Source organism: Amaranthus tricolor, chromosome 8, assembly GCF_026212465.1.
Source record: "Amaranthus tricolor cultivar Red isolate AtriRed21 chromosome 8, ASM2621246v1, whole genome shotgun sequence".
NCBI classification, from domain to species: Eukaryota; Viridiplantae; Streptophyta; class Magnoliopsida; order Caryophyllales; family Amaranthaceae; genus Amaranthus; species Amaranthus tricolor.
This window is the reverse complement of record NC_080054.1, coordinates 30,402,980-30,417,756: the sequence shown is the minus strand read 5'-3', so window position 1 is coordinate 30,417,756 and position 14,777 is coordinate 30,402,980. Positions and strand designations below refer to the sequence as shown.

At 33.9% G+C, this 14,777-nt stretch overlaps 2 protein-coding genes across 4 annotated transcripts; both read left to right on the top strand.

Annotated features, from left to right (window-relative positions):
* Positions 1-900: 900 nt before the first annotated feature.
* On the top strand, positions 901-6,630 carry LOC130820601 (UDP-rhamnose/UDP-galactose transporter 6-like). Of its 3 annotated transcripts, none has more exons than XM_057686033.1 (7): positions 901-1,215; positions 1,910-2,089; positions 2,771-3,009; positions 3,775-3,959; positions 4,059-4,259; positions 5,066-5,227; positions 6,162-6,630. In XM_057686033.1, exons 3-7 carry the CDS (start codon positions 2,880-2,882, stop codon positions 6,477-6,479), a joined length of 996 nt encoding a protein of 331 aa, XP_057542016.1. In that variant the 5' UTR covers positions 901-1,215; positions 1,910-2,089; positions 2,771-2,879; the 3' UTR covers positions 6,480-6,630. The 3 variants fall into 3 exon arrangements, with proteins under 3 accessions (XP_057542016.1, XP_057542015.1, XP_057542017.1); XM_057686034.1 differs by having other exon boundaries at positions 915-1,215; positions 1,910-1,994; XM_057686032.1 differs by lacking the exon at positions 1,910-2,089.
* Positions 6,631-7,169: 539 nt separating this feature from the next.
* LOC130820600 (WAT1-related protein At3g28050-like) lies at positions 7,170-14,486 on the top strand. The gene is made up of 8 exons (XM_057686031.1): positions 7,170-7,549; positions 7,661-7,723; positions 8,229-8,342; positions 10,546-10,780; positions 10,855-11,013; positions 11,261-11,412; positions 11,762-11,935; positions 14,094-14,486. The coding sequence occupies exons 1-7, from the start codon at positions 7,374-7,376 to the stop codon at positions 11,928-11,930; spliced, it is 1,068 nt and encodes a 355-aa protein (XP_057542014.1). The 5' UTR covers positions 7,170-7,373; the 3' UTR covers positions 11,931-11,935; positions 14,094-14,486.
* The last annotated feature ends 291 nt before the right edge of the window (positions 14,487-14,777 follow it).

The following is a 14,777-nucleotide window of genomic DNA, read 5'->3' as shown; positions in this document are numbered from 1 at the left end:
TTCACTTCTTTTTCTCTTGGGAGATTTTACCCTCTATCTAATCTATCTTGTACTTGAGGCTCGACTCGTGCACATTACTACAAATTCATTTTCAGAGGTACCAACCCGAACCAAGCTATGTACTCGACGTTTCTCCTTTTGTGACTTAAATGGGCTGGGTATTGGCAAAGCCCGAAGCCCAAAACAATATTTTCCGGGCTGGGTTTTAGATCATTTTTTAGTCCTTTTTCAGGTTGGGCTTATAGGTCTGGACTCGGGACACAAATGATCACCTCTGCATTAGTTGCACAGGCATTTTAGTCTATGTCCAAATTGGTTGTTATGCATTATTTCAATTTTAAATATCTCTTATTGTACTTAGTTAAAATTATAAAAAGTTAATTATAATAATATTTACATTGAAAAAAATTATACAAAATCCTACATGATTATATTTTAATTTATATATTGAGAATAAAATACAAATTACGAATAGTTGGTGAATCGTGCCACAAAACAAACATGACATATGGCCATTTGATCAAAAGAGGGAGAAGTACAGATTTGTCTAAAATAAATTAGAAACTTGAATATTGGGACAAAATCGGAATTCAAGGTAAATGTTAGGTTGAATTGGAGTTAGAGAAGGGACGAAGTTAGATTCAAGTTAGATTATGAGATTTGACACTAATTTTAAATTCAAAACAAATTCATTTTAAACTTATCTGTTTTAAAATAAAATTTAAAAAGCAAATTTATAAAAATCATTTATTTCCTAAATACATTGTATGTATTCTGTTTCAAAAGAAATTAAATAGTGTACGTAATTTTTTTAGTTGTAATATCTTTTAGTTAATTTAATAAAAGTATAATTATGACTTATCTATCATCAATACGACATTAATTAGGATTTATTGTCAAGTTCGTGCGAAAGACCCTCGTTACTTTCTCTACTATTCTTCTGCCTCATTCTTTAAGTCGATTTTTTCTGTGAAGAAGTTACATAGAAAACTACCAACATCAAAGTGAAATGAAGGAAAGATAGAGATCTATCAAAATCATTGATTCAACCAATTTGTTAATTCAATTGGTTCATCAAATTGAGAAATACCCACTTGCTTAAACGATCAAAGCTTTCTGCTTTCATTGGTTTGATCCTTTATTCATAGATATACTGAGTTGGGTTCTATCACTCTTGCAGTTTGCTACTCTCTTCTAGTTTTTTGGGAAGTAAAGGTTTGTTCTTTTTGTTCCTTTCTTTTGGATTATGGTTTAATTATGTTAATTTGATTAGGAAATTGTGGTTGTATTCTGCAATTTAGCTTTTAAATTTTGAAGTTTTGATTTGATGATTTAGTAGTTTAGCGGGCCTTTTTTTTGTATATGTGAATGTGGAGCAAAATTTGATATTTGATCTTGTTAAGTGGTATTGGCTAGAGAACCATGAGTTAGCCTTTCACCCTTATAACAAGGGTTCGATTCTCAATTAATGCCGTCTTACCCTTGCCCGTAGAGTTTCTCTAGCTTATTCCGAATGAAAATTATAAAAAAAAGTAGTATTGTACTTAATTTTGAACTGCATTCTTTCTCTGTTTTATTCTTCTATTTGGTAGAATGGATGTTTTTTAGATATGGCTATGTAAGGTTGAAAGTTTGTACAATGTTTAGTTTGAAAAATAGTTGATTTCTTTGCTCTAGCTAATTGAGGATTGTATTTGTTGGGTTTTTAGTTTTGTGGTTATTTTTTATAGGGTGTATGTTAGGTTGAATTGGGCTTGTTTATAAAGTTTTAATTGCTATTCATCTTATTTTGAAGTGTTTATGAATTTCTTTATGAACTGGGTTGTATACTTGTATCTAAGCGTATCCAGAGTCGATGATTTGTAGAGGAATTCAACTATCTAAGAAATTCTTTCTCGCATTGTGTTAGGAGGAACTTCATTGTGATTAAGACTAGAGAGGCGGACCCAGGATTTTAATTACGGAGGGATACGCTAGTTTCCCTACTTGTAGAGGTTGACTATTGAGTACATTTATGTCTTTACAACTAGTATGATACTCCTACAGTTTTGGATTGGAGTCTGGATGATACTCGTCCAGTCGTATCGTGGTATATTAGCAAGAATTTGTTTTTGAAACTTTAATTATTTATGTTGCGTCTTTTGGTGGTAGAGGGTGAAGGAAATCCATTAACACTATGTTTGGATAGCAAATTAAGAGAGAAAAGATGGAAAGGGAAGGGGAAGGGCAAGGGGAAGGGGAAGGAAAGGAAGGGGAGGGGAAGAGAGGAAAAAAACTTCATTGTTTGTATAGGAAGGAAAGGGAGGGAAAGAAAGGAATTGCATTTTTCTTCCAAATCTTTCCTCTTATGAAGAGATTTAGATGTTAACAAAATGAAGGGACTTAATCCCTCCAAATCCCCTCTCTCGCTTTTTGCTATCCAAACAAGGGGATCTCCATCCCTCCAAATTTGTTCCTTTCTTTTCCCTCCATTTTTCTCCATCCAAACAAGGCCTAAAAGCTTTCTGCATTGAAAAACTAGGAATTAAACTCTGGAAAATATTTGTCTAAAAGATAAGGGCATCTTATCGAATTCCCAGAAATCGATGAACGTGTATGATGTTGCCTATGTAGTATCTACTATGAGTAGAACATCAGTTTTTCAAATTGTTTCTCTATTCCTGTAACAATAACCGATATTGGTGTTGATATTGGGGGGCAGTACTGTTTATCTTTCATTTTTTTGAATGGTAGTTAATATTCTTTACCTACTTATTTGTTGTTTGTGTAGGTGTTTACGTAAAGTGTGTGAAAGGCTTGCTTGTGAACAGTAAATGATGTGGATTGTGTAACAAAAGCTGAGGTCTAAGCTTTGAGTTGTTTGAAAGTTTTAATAAGAAATGGCTCCAGTGACCAAGGCAGAGAAGAAAGCAGCTTTCGATGCAGCCGCTTGGATGTTCAATGTTGTCACATCAGTAGGAATTATAATGGTCAATAAAGCTCTCATGGCTACACATGGCTTTAGTTTTGGTGAGTATCCTTGCTTTATATGCAATATGTACTACAAATGCTCATTGCTTTTACCTTCAATATGACTAGTAGCATCAAGCATGTTCTGAACCAAAATAATTATTGATCAAAGATGAGGCCTAGATGCCACTTCAGTGTTCAACTCATAATAAATCAACAAGATTGTCATCATTGACCACAGTTTCTATGTTATTCAGGGATAAAATCTTCACATGTTAATGTTCAAGCCTATGTTACTCGAACACTTCATTTTCTTCATGTACCCGTGTATGATGATTGATGCTCGGACATTCGTATGACAGTTAGACACTTCATTTTAGGCGTAAAATTGAATATTTAGATGTGACATGTACAAGGATCCTTCATCAGTACCCGAGTCCAAGTAACATTGGTCAAGCAATCTTACAATGGATGTCCAATAATACACTTTAGAAGAGAAATGGAGAGATAATGGTTTATTATGTTGCTCATAGGAGAAGGGTGAATTGGTGATAGAAAGATCGAATAAACTGAGAACCTAACTAGTTTACTTTTTACTTTGATCTTGTATTATTGCTTGTATGTCAATCTTTCGGCGCTATTTGTCAGACTGGATCATTTGCGTTTTTTGAACATTATCTGCTCACATAATCTTTTTGAGACCCAGTGTAGATTTCAGGGTATCAGTGTGATCTTCCAAATACATTGGATATTATGCAGACTTAATTTATTTTTGATCTTTAGACATCCATTGAAAATTTTAACCGAATTTGTTTTATGTTGCAGCTACTACATTGACGGGTTTACATTTCACATTCACAACTGTAATGACACTTGTTCTTAAATGGCTTGGGTTTATACAACCCTCCCATCTGCCATTGCCGGACCTGCTGAGATTTGTTGTATTTGCTAACTTTTCCATTGTTGGCATGAATGTTAGTCTTATGTGGAACTCAGTGGGATTCTATCAGGTAAAGTTATGTTTTTCTTTTCATTGTGCTCGGTGCTGCCTGATCAGATTTCTTAGCTCTTCTTTGACTTGGGGAAAAAAAACTATTCATGTTTTTCAGATTGCAAAGTTGAGTATGATCCCTGTATCCTGTCTGTTGGAGATTGTGCTCGATAAAGTTCGATACTCCAGAGACACAAAGCTCAGCATAGGGCTTGTTCTTGTAGGTGTCGGTGTATGCACAGTTACCGATGTTAGTGTAAATACTAAAGGTTTTATCGCTGCTTTTATTGCCGTGTGGAGCACTTCTTTGCAGCAATATGTAAGTTGTGTTCTTTATATTCTGTCTAGTTACATCTACTCAAAAATTTTCATTAAGGAAACGTTTGGAAGATTATGTTTACACTTGTAACATTTGAAGTTAAAAAACTCAATTCTTCTTTGATCTTAACTATGCATTGCTACACGATCGTTTTGCGACCGTCACTGTTAGTAAAACATGGATTTTTGAAGTTTCCGTCTAAAGCATGCATTATCTTAGTTTAAAATAACACCCATAGTGCAAAAATGCGGTAATGGTTGCGATTGCGGTAACAATATACGACGATGCCATTTATTGAAATGATATCCATCAAAATGGCCTAAAACGCGGTTTTTTACACCTTTACAACATGGGAAATATCGGTTGTTTTTGAAAGTTTTTACAACGCGACCAATGTGAGCGATGCGGTGTTGTTTTTGCACTATGGTAATACCGCAAAATTCCACATTGACTGCCAAAGCCGTTTCACAACTGTTACTGCAACCGAAATTATATTTTTGCACTGTGTGGATTAAAAAAGGCTTTCAGAAAAACAAGCTGACATAAAAAAATAGTGATTTTTTAAGGTTTTGGGCCTTGAATCTCCTGAGAAATTGATTCTAAGTCTTTATATTAGATTATTCTGGATGAAACTATATGCCAGAATAACTCCCAAGAACTATACCCAAGAACTACTCCTGCTTCCAAATAATCTAGCAGTGTCTTCATTTCTTGAATTCATGTCTTGAAAAGTTGGGTGCTTGAATATTCATGTGTTGATACTAAAACCGATGTTTTTGCGTAATTACTTGTGTTTCATGTTGCAGTATGTACATCATCTCCAAAAAAAGTATTCACTCAGTTCCTTCAATCTCCTTGGTCATACTGCACCTGTACAAGCTGGATCTCTGCTTATATTGGGCCCTTTTATTGATTATTGGTTAACCAGCAAGCGGATTGATGTGTACAACTATACTTTACCAGCTATGGTGAGGATATAAATTCGTTTATAGTTATTTATCTTCTGAGTTCTGAACTATATGCAGCCCTGATTTTGCATTAACAACTTTCTCTGCTGAATTGAGTATAATATTGAATGATTTTGCGTGTGGGGTGAAATGGCATTTATCTCGACATTTAGGTATCCATGTCTACTCCCATTAATTTGTTGATAAGTTTTGAGTGTGTGTTAGTTCAAAATTATAAGAAGTGCATATGATTTAATAATCATTTTTATATAATCCATTATAATCCAAAATTTAAGAACTAGAAATCTTTGGCTCCATCGAAGTAAGAACATTTTGTTCGAAATAGGATAGGAAAAATACATGTGGCCAATACATGCATATTATTCTTTCATAGTTGCAGTCTTGTCGAATTGGTTGGTCTAGTTTAGTGTGCTCGATGTTTACTTTTTGGGTTTAAAGTTACATATCAAGTCTTGTATGAGACCGTCTCACTAGGAAACGAGCTCATATAATCAACCAATTTCTCTAATTGATCACTTTAAGATTGTAAGTGATCACTTTAAGACTTTAAAAAGTGATCACTTTAAAATTGTAGGTGATCACTTAAAGGTTTTTAGTTATCACTTTAGGACAGTAAGTGTACATTCTCCAATAGAGATGGTCTCAGCGTGAGAGCGTCTCATTTGAGAATTTATGTTAAAGTTATGTTTACACCAATATTTAGTGGGAATCTATGATCTTCACTTAAAACTTGTAGGTTTCTATTCTGTTCAATCTCTCAGCTTATGCGCAATTTGATACTGTATTTCGTAAACTGGGTTGGGTTTGTGCAGTTAAATCTCAATCTCCCGGTTGCAGTGTATTCTAAATCAAACTTTCATACGATTCTATAATCCTTAGTATACCAACCGAATTGGATTGATTCATTAACGGGTACACTCTTTTATCTCGACAGATCTTTATAACCCTATCATGTACGATTGCTATCGGGACAAACCTGAGCCAGTTTATCTGCATCGGAAGATTCACAGCCGTATCATTTCAAGTACTTGGCCATATGAAGACCATCCTAGTTTTAATTCTCGGCTTCATTTTCTTCGGGAAAGAAGGGCTGAATTCGCAGGTGGTGCTCGGCATGATAATTGCTGTAGCCGGAATGATATGGTACGGAAACGCCTCCTCAAAACCGGGTGGAAAAGAACGTAGGAGCGCTTCTTTACCTAAGCAGCAAAAGAACGTAACCGATTCTTCCGAACTTGATTCAAAGGTCTAACCATACTTTTCAGTTTTCCCAATCCCCACACATAGAGATGTAGATTTAAGTAGACTATGTTAAGTGATCTAGATTTGAACTACATTATCAGATTTTACAGAACAGATTAATTGATTATTGTCTTAATTTATAAATATTTGTAATTCTTTTACCATTGTTTCATTGTAATTCTATGTTGTTTTTGCTTCTTTATCTCTGGGGAGATAATATACTTCATCATGTTAGTTGCGCCACCGTAAGAGCGAACGCCATTACTTCAGGCAACCCAAGCAACCTTGCAATATCGCTACAAAATCTTTTTTAGTGGTACCAACCCGAATCAAGCGTTGTACTCCACTCGTGCACATTTCTCCTTTTGCGACTTCTATGGGTTGGAAGACCAAAGCCCAAAACAAGTTTTTGTTTTTGGCTGGTTTAGGTCCGTGTTCAGGTCTTTTTCAGCTGAGCTTTTGGATTTAATAAGCTTTTTTTACAAAGAATTTTAAAAATAAGCGTCTTTGTGTCAGAACTTATGGTCAAGCTTTATTCGCTATATATATTAAATACGAGGAAAAGTTGGTAACAACGAAGAGTTCATTATAATTTTTTAATTAATAAGTCAAAATTTTAAAATAAAAATATTTAAGAATTATGACTATATGAACACAATTTCAAGATGAACCCAACATATTGTACATTGTACATATGATTCCAATCCTATATCCCAAAATGCTTTTCCACCTCATAATTGGATTTAGAATAAAAATTAAATCAAATTGACTAAATAACACCAAAGAATTATTTGCTTCACAAATCAAGACCTACCCTTATAGACCCCTTCATACTTTGGTGTTGCTCCTCAAAAATCAAAACTGAGAGCTGAAAAGAGAAGAGAAGAGGGAAAGATAGACAGAGATGGAGAATGAAGCAGCTCCCATAATAGCAATGTTAATTTCAGAATGTTGTCAAGTTGGACTCATTATTATCAGTAAACAAGTTATGGCTGCTGGTATGTCAACTTTCATCTTCGTCTCTTACTCCAATGCTCTTGCCGCCTTTATCCTTCTTCCTTTCTCCTTCTTTCTTCACAGGTCCCCCTTTTCCTTCATTTTTCCTTCCGCTTTCACTATTTTTATATGCCCTTTAGGAATTTATGCTAAAAACAACGGATCTTTTTCGTTGATATTTGTATTATATTGCAGATCACAAATTCCCCAACTCAATTTGTCTCTTCTTGGATGGTTCTTCCTCTTTGCTCTTACTGGGTTTGTAATTTTTCACTCTATTTTTCTATTAGCTTTTGTTTTTCTGTAATGGGTGTCTTCATTTTTTTACATATTTTTTGCTGTGAAATTACATTAAATATAAAATGATTCATCTTGCTGGATGTAACTGGATTTTTCATGATCTTTTTCTGATAACCTTTCATATATTCTGCAATGGGTTGTCTGCATTTGCTAAAAATAGGTTGCCTTACTTATACAGGCCGTCTCGTAAACTTTAGGTCCCTGTGCCAATCTTATAATTTCTACATTTATTAAAATATTTATATTCGAGTCATTAAGTAAAATAGATGCAGTGTTTGAAACAATAAATCAAATGAGATTAGTTTTGGGCCCCTCTGATAACGGAGGGGTGCTGTAGACAGCTTTGCAGGCTATGTATTTTAGCAATTGTAAGTGTAGACTATGGGTTCTCATTCATCTTATGCTATTACATTTGCTAAAATAGTTTGTCTTACTTGATTTCTCTCCCTTGTTTGTGGCTTAGGTATTTGGCTCAAATATTTGGTTTTACTGGTATCGATTATAGCTCTCCTACTCTTGCATCAGCTATGCTCAACCTTGTTCCTGGACTTACATTTTTGCTTGCAATCATCTTGAGGTATGATTTTTAATATTTTTTTGGTTATTTACATTACAGTGTATTCATCAATTAGCTGAATAGGCTACACTTGTCCTTAATCATAAAACTATTTCTTAGCTAAAGCCTTTATTGTTTATTTTCTGTTGGTGATAATCTATTAGGGGTATCCATATTAAGTTTTGAAGGCTATTCTAGTACTGCCTTGCGTAACCCTATCCATTTTCAGACGTCTTTTCATCGGTTGTTTTAGGATATGCCACTTTATAAATTATGGACTAACTGTTGCTACTACCAATTGGTTTTAGTAATGAATTTCTTTTGGTTTTGTATGTAGGTTACCTTTTCTTATCCTTGTTTAAGTTGTCCAGACCCATTTTCTAAAATTCTAACATATAAATACCGCGTTTTTTACTTACCTTATTCTATATTCACCATATATATGTTGGGCATGGAGTTAAACAAAAAAAATGATTTTGCAAATCGTTTCTTATGTTTTGCATTTAGGTTGGACATGAAGCTAACTACCAAAAAATGATGGTGGATGTAGATAAACAAAGGTAAAAGAGTGTTAATATGAAGAGATGATAAGATTTTCTTGTGTGCTGGTAATTCTATGAAATATTGTGCAAAGTAGGTCAAGCTTCTTTAGGTCTCTTATAGTGCAATATTATCAATCAATTACTTTTTTGACACAAACGAACTTGATTTATGTGTACGGATATCTTAAGGGCATGCTTGGATTGGGTGTAAATATTTAAGGGGGGAAATAAAGTCAAACTAAAGAAATGAAAGCAAATAGAGATGCATTTAAAGTAGTTGAGATAGTTGTGAAAAAGGTAAAATGAATATGAAATAAAAATAATAAAGGAAAAAGAAGATGATTTCCCTTATTATGGAGGTAATATATTCCCCCACCCTCCCCTAGGATAAATATTTACCCTACAAAATTGAAAGCTTCTTTTATTTTTCATCACTTTGCAACCATTCTTTCATCTCTACAACAATTAAATTTCACTAATCTCTCATTTATCAACTTTATTTTCTTACTTTGACTTTTTTTCACCCCTTAAATATTTACACCCAATCCAAGCATGCCCTAAGTCAACAATTTTCTGTCAATTGTAAATTACTCTAGTCTTTCCTCCCTAAAGTGAACATGGTTTATCATATTTGAAATTTCTACAAAAAATAGTTAAGAGAGAAAATACTTAAGCTATGATTTGTGTCTGTAATGGTAATTGGTGGATGAAATAGGCATTTTTGGATCCAAAAAGAATTGTGAAATTTAGTTGAGGACATCCATATTGAGAATATGGGAAAACAATTAAGGGAAGAAATAATCAAAGATGTGACCTTTACTAACCATGTAAAAAAAAGAGCTGGTATGCAAATAAGAAATTTAACAAAATAGAAGAATTGTTCGAACATTTGGCGATTCTAGATTTTTATTTCATAATGATTTATTATTTCAATGAATTCTTTTGAAAAAAAGACTTTAGTGTACCACATGCAGTCACACTTATGAGATTCCTTGTACGGAGTAAAAGAGGTTTCTATGTGTGCATGGTTGATGGTTCTCCATCTTGGTAAAGGTACGCAACAGATGCAATCAACAAATATGATACAAATCTAAAATGCGGAAAAGGCCTTGTTAGACAAATGCATATAAAGAATCTATGTAAGAAAATCCCTATCCTATGAATAAGTTAAGAAGTTAAGCCTAACACCCAGACCGCATCATCACACATTAATTTCTACCTGACTATGTGGTAGTCATGTGAAACTTGTACTGTTTGTGTCTCAGCTTCAATCATTGCAAATCCCTAGTCTTATCCTCTCCCGTAATGGCTTTGGTGGGTTACAAGTTTACACCTGTTTTTTAATGGATATACTAGATGAATTAGGAACTATATTGTGCGGTTGTTTACTCCTCCGTCTCTTTTTTTTACTTGACTTTCCCAATATCGATATTGTTCCCAAAGTCTACAGGGTGGTCCAATAGTCCAAAATATAGTGTCCAAGTAACAAAGCCGACTATAAAATGTTGGCCTTCGCCTGCATCACGATTCAAGGGTATCTGACAATGTTTGATCTTTGCCCTAGCTTTGAGTTAAACTTCCTGTGATGGAATGGTTCTCCATATATCATTTTACATGTCATGCATTTTTTTTATAGAAAATGCATAATAAATGATCTAATACTGTTTTGCTTTTGATTACAGGATGGAAAAGCTGAATTTGAAAACTCTTACTTGTCTAGCTAAAGTGATGGGAACCACAGTCTCTATTGCTGGGGCATTTGTGTTGACCCTTTATGAAGGTCCCCCACTTTTCAATAGACCTCCATCTTTGCACGCTCAAAAGCTTAGTCTTCTCGGAGAACAAACAACGTGGATTCTTGGTGGTTTCCTTCTTGGTGTCGATTGCGTAATGACAGCAAGTTGTGTCATCATAAATGTAAGTTCAAAAAATTTTTAAATGCCAACGGTATCTATGGACTATGATGAGCTGAGATATTATTGTTTTTTTAGGCCATAATTCTTAAGAAGTACCCAGCAGAGCTGTTTGTTGTGTTCTTTTACTGCTTCTTCGTTGCTATCCAATCTGTAATCGTCACATTTACTGTGGAAAAGGATCTAAATGCTTGGAGTCTAAAGCCCACGTCGAGGCTGCTTGCTATTCTTTATTCGGTATGCATACATAATCATCAATCTGCTCATTTTTTGAAGGCCCAAGATTATTCGTTTGTTACTTGTTTACTAAGTTTGTCTTGATGGATCAGCTTGTTAACGTCGAACTCTTGATTTTGATGGATGGACTTTATAGTGTTTAAGCAACTTACAATATATTACTATGATTAGAAGATTCTTCCACTTATTACTATGATTAGAAGATTCTTCCACGTATTTTCCTTACCGATCCTTTTTAGTTGTTTAGGGCTTCTTTGGTTCTGCCGTCCAAGTTGGTCTTTTGACATGGTGCTTGCGTATGAAGGGGCCTGTTTTTGTTTGCATGTTCAAGCCTCTGGGGGTAGCCATAGCTGCAGTTGCTGGTGTTGTTTTCTTTGGGGATACATTCTATCTTGGAAGGTATCGTTCCTTCTTATTCTAGATAAATAATAACAACATATCGAAAGTGTTGAAGCTAATAACAACAAAAAAGAGTATCTTTGGTTTGATTTTTTAGAACATCAAATGTATTTGTATGCTTTACTTCAACAACAAAAAAGAGTATCTTTGGTTTGATTTTTTAGAACATCAAATGTATTTGTATGCTTTATGAGACCCTTTAATAGAAAGTCACCCGTCCCATTTCCAATAATTTATTTTCTCAAAGGAACGAAGGTGATATTTGTCGGATGAGTACTACGTTTTTGGATACTTTTTCTTGTAAATTACATTTATTGATGCGGATGCCTGGTTTTTGGTGTTTCTGCAGTTTTCTTGGGGTGATAATCATAGTTCTTGGGTTCTATTCTTTCATGTGGGGGAAGGCTAAAGAAGAGAAGATAAGCCATATGAGCAAGTTTGATGATTTCTCTTCTCCGACACCAACGGTGCCTTTGTTGGGAAATAATGGTGAAGAGACAGAGAATTCTGCAGCTTAAGAAGGGTAATTTTTCTCTTCGATGACTTTATTTTTATTGTGTGATTAAGGCTTTGGGATTATTGTTGTATTAAAAAATAATGTACGGCGCTATAGAACTAGAAGAAAAGGGTGAGCTGAAAGGTTGATTTGAATTCTATTTAGCATGATATCATGCTATGCCTGCTTAACTTTTAACATATTTTTCACAAAAGATTAGCTGAACAGATATTTTTAACGTATTATGCGTTGCCCAACTCCCTTTTTCTCTTCTTTTTGTTCGGATGAATCAACTTAAAGGATAAGAAATTCAGTGAATGCCCTATTATTGAGTCCTGAGAGAAGGGGTGAAGGAGCAGGGGTCCATGCTTAAAAGGCGGGTTATACTCAACTGATTCTTCATGTCATAGGAAGATTTAAATATTGTCGAAATTCAGTTTATCCATGGACTGTTGTTTTCTTCTATTAAACGGTTCTAATCTCTTTGAAACACATAGCCTGCGTCTTTGTAATTCCAAATTTTGTAAGAGCATAGTACGATGTTATGAACGCTTTTTCCCAACTGCATATTAGACCTTAGCTTACGAGTTAATTTCTGCTAAGCCGAGTTCACTGCATCTTGAATTTTAACTGCGAAAAGTCCGAACGTTTGGTCTCTTAGAAGAACACAGAGACGATGTATATACTCAATGCTATTAACAAGTTTCATGATGCCTATATGGAAAGAATTCTAAAGTTTAAAGACCATTTCTACCCTTTTCCAAGTGTGCATTGCCTGATGGCTGATACCCAGAGGCGAAGCCAGGATTGAATAGATTTGCTATCAAGAGTCATATGAAACGGCCTTTTTGTTATTACGATGGTAAGGATGTGTACATTTGACCCCTCCAACCCTGCCAGGTGGGAATCACTTAATGGCATTGGGGTAATGAAATGTTTTTGGTTTGTATTTGCGTTTTTGACCTTCTAAGTGATTCCCATTTCCAAATCACCATACAAACATCAGATGATAGTAACAACATATTTGACCTTGTAACTCGATTATTTTTATAAAGCAATAATGAAATTTATTTTTAAATTTGTTTCGGGAACTTTCTTTTAGAGCTTAGTTGGTAAGTGATACTGATGTTGATGTACTATTATCCTTTTCTTGAAAAAAAAATCCGGGAAATAAAAAAGTACATAAAACTTTCTATTGAAGCATTGATACTGATAGCTGATAGTTGACTCGAATGTGTACTATTAAGTTTATTATCCTAAACATATAATTTCTTGATCTCTTCTTTAGAATTTTAATATTTTGGATAGGAGATTGGATATATGAATTTATGCTTGGTTTTATATCATTTTCATTCGTCGGTTAGTACTTAGTCAGATGTCTACTTATGCAAAAGAATAAAACAATGAAATATTTTTAACGTATAAAAATATGAAGAAAAATGCCGGCATTGAAATGGAAATACCTCCTTGAATAAGTCTAATAAGATCATGCCTTATTCTCACTTGCTAGATTAGAGGAGACACTTGAATCAAACTTGCCCTTTTTTTTTGTGTTGCCTCTTTGCTGAAGAAGTCACCTCTTAGACTGTGTCCCATGATTCCATCCTTTTAAGATTCCTAAGTATTTGTTAGTATTATGTAAAGAGAGGGCAAGAAAGACCGAAGATGAACCAGAGAAAAGAAGTGGAAAGAGATATGGAGAAAATGAACGAGGAAAAAAGAATCCAAGTGGATGATCATGAGAGAAAGTTCTATTCGTTCAGTGTAGCCAATCCCAATCTTTTGGTATTCAGGCTTTGATTCTTATGTATATAAAGTCAAGGATGACGTTTTAGGGTCAACCAAAAATGATTGTTGGTAAAAGGGTAGCATCGCATTCATCGGACGCTCCCTGCTTACAGAGAGGTCTTTGACGGTGTGAGGTGATCGACTGCACAGGGCCTTTTTTTTCTCCCGCATATGAAAAGGTTAATGAAAAAAGAAATACGTTAGTTTTATTAATAAAACAAATATATTTACTATAAATAAGGTGCAGAATAAAAGTTTTGCACAGGGCCCTTAAATTTTATAAGACGGCTCTGCCCGCTTAACATAATATTTACGATGCATGTTATGTTTCGGGTCTTGTATCTTTGTACATAATATTTACGATGAAGATGATTTCTTTATTAATCTTCTTATGTAGGATCGGATTGTTGGAAGAAGTTCAAATAGACATGTATATGGATTAGTCGAAGAAATCCCTTAACTCAGGAAAAACAGCAGATTTGTGAATGTGAACACAGAAATTTCTTACAATTAATGTTATTATTTTTTTAATTTTGTTATGTATATGGATTAGTTATAATAATATTTTCTATCATTTAAAAATGTATATTTATTTTCATTGTTGATCTTATGATAAAGTTCATATACAAAAACGTTGTATAAAAGGTCATATACAAAACATTATACACCCTGTACCTGTTAGGGGAGTCAGGATTCTGAAATCTGTGAGTCCGCTTCATGCACTACTTATGTATCGATTGTAGTGCCAGATTCCATAATAAAATGTAATTTTTATTGTATTTTTTAAAATAATATAAAATAAAATGTTGAATATTTTAAATAAAAATTGACATGATTATATTTTGTTTAACTCCCAGTTACACTTGACTTCACTTTCGAGTCAAAAGTCGATAACTTGTATTAAACCTATCTTAAAGCCGAATGTACCATACTTTCTCTGCTCTTTTTGATTAATCTTATCTTCTATTTTAGATTGTTTCATTTATGTTCTATTATTTATATATTAAAAAATGAACAGATTATTTTCATTAAATTTCATTTATACATTATAAATCTCTTTAATTTTAATCACATAATTTAA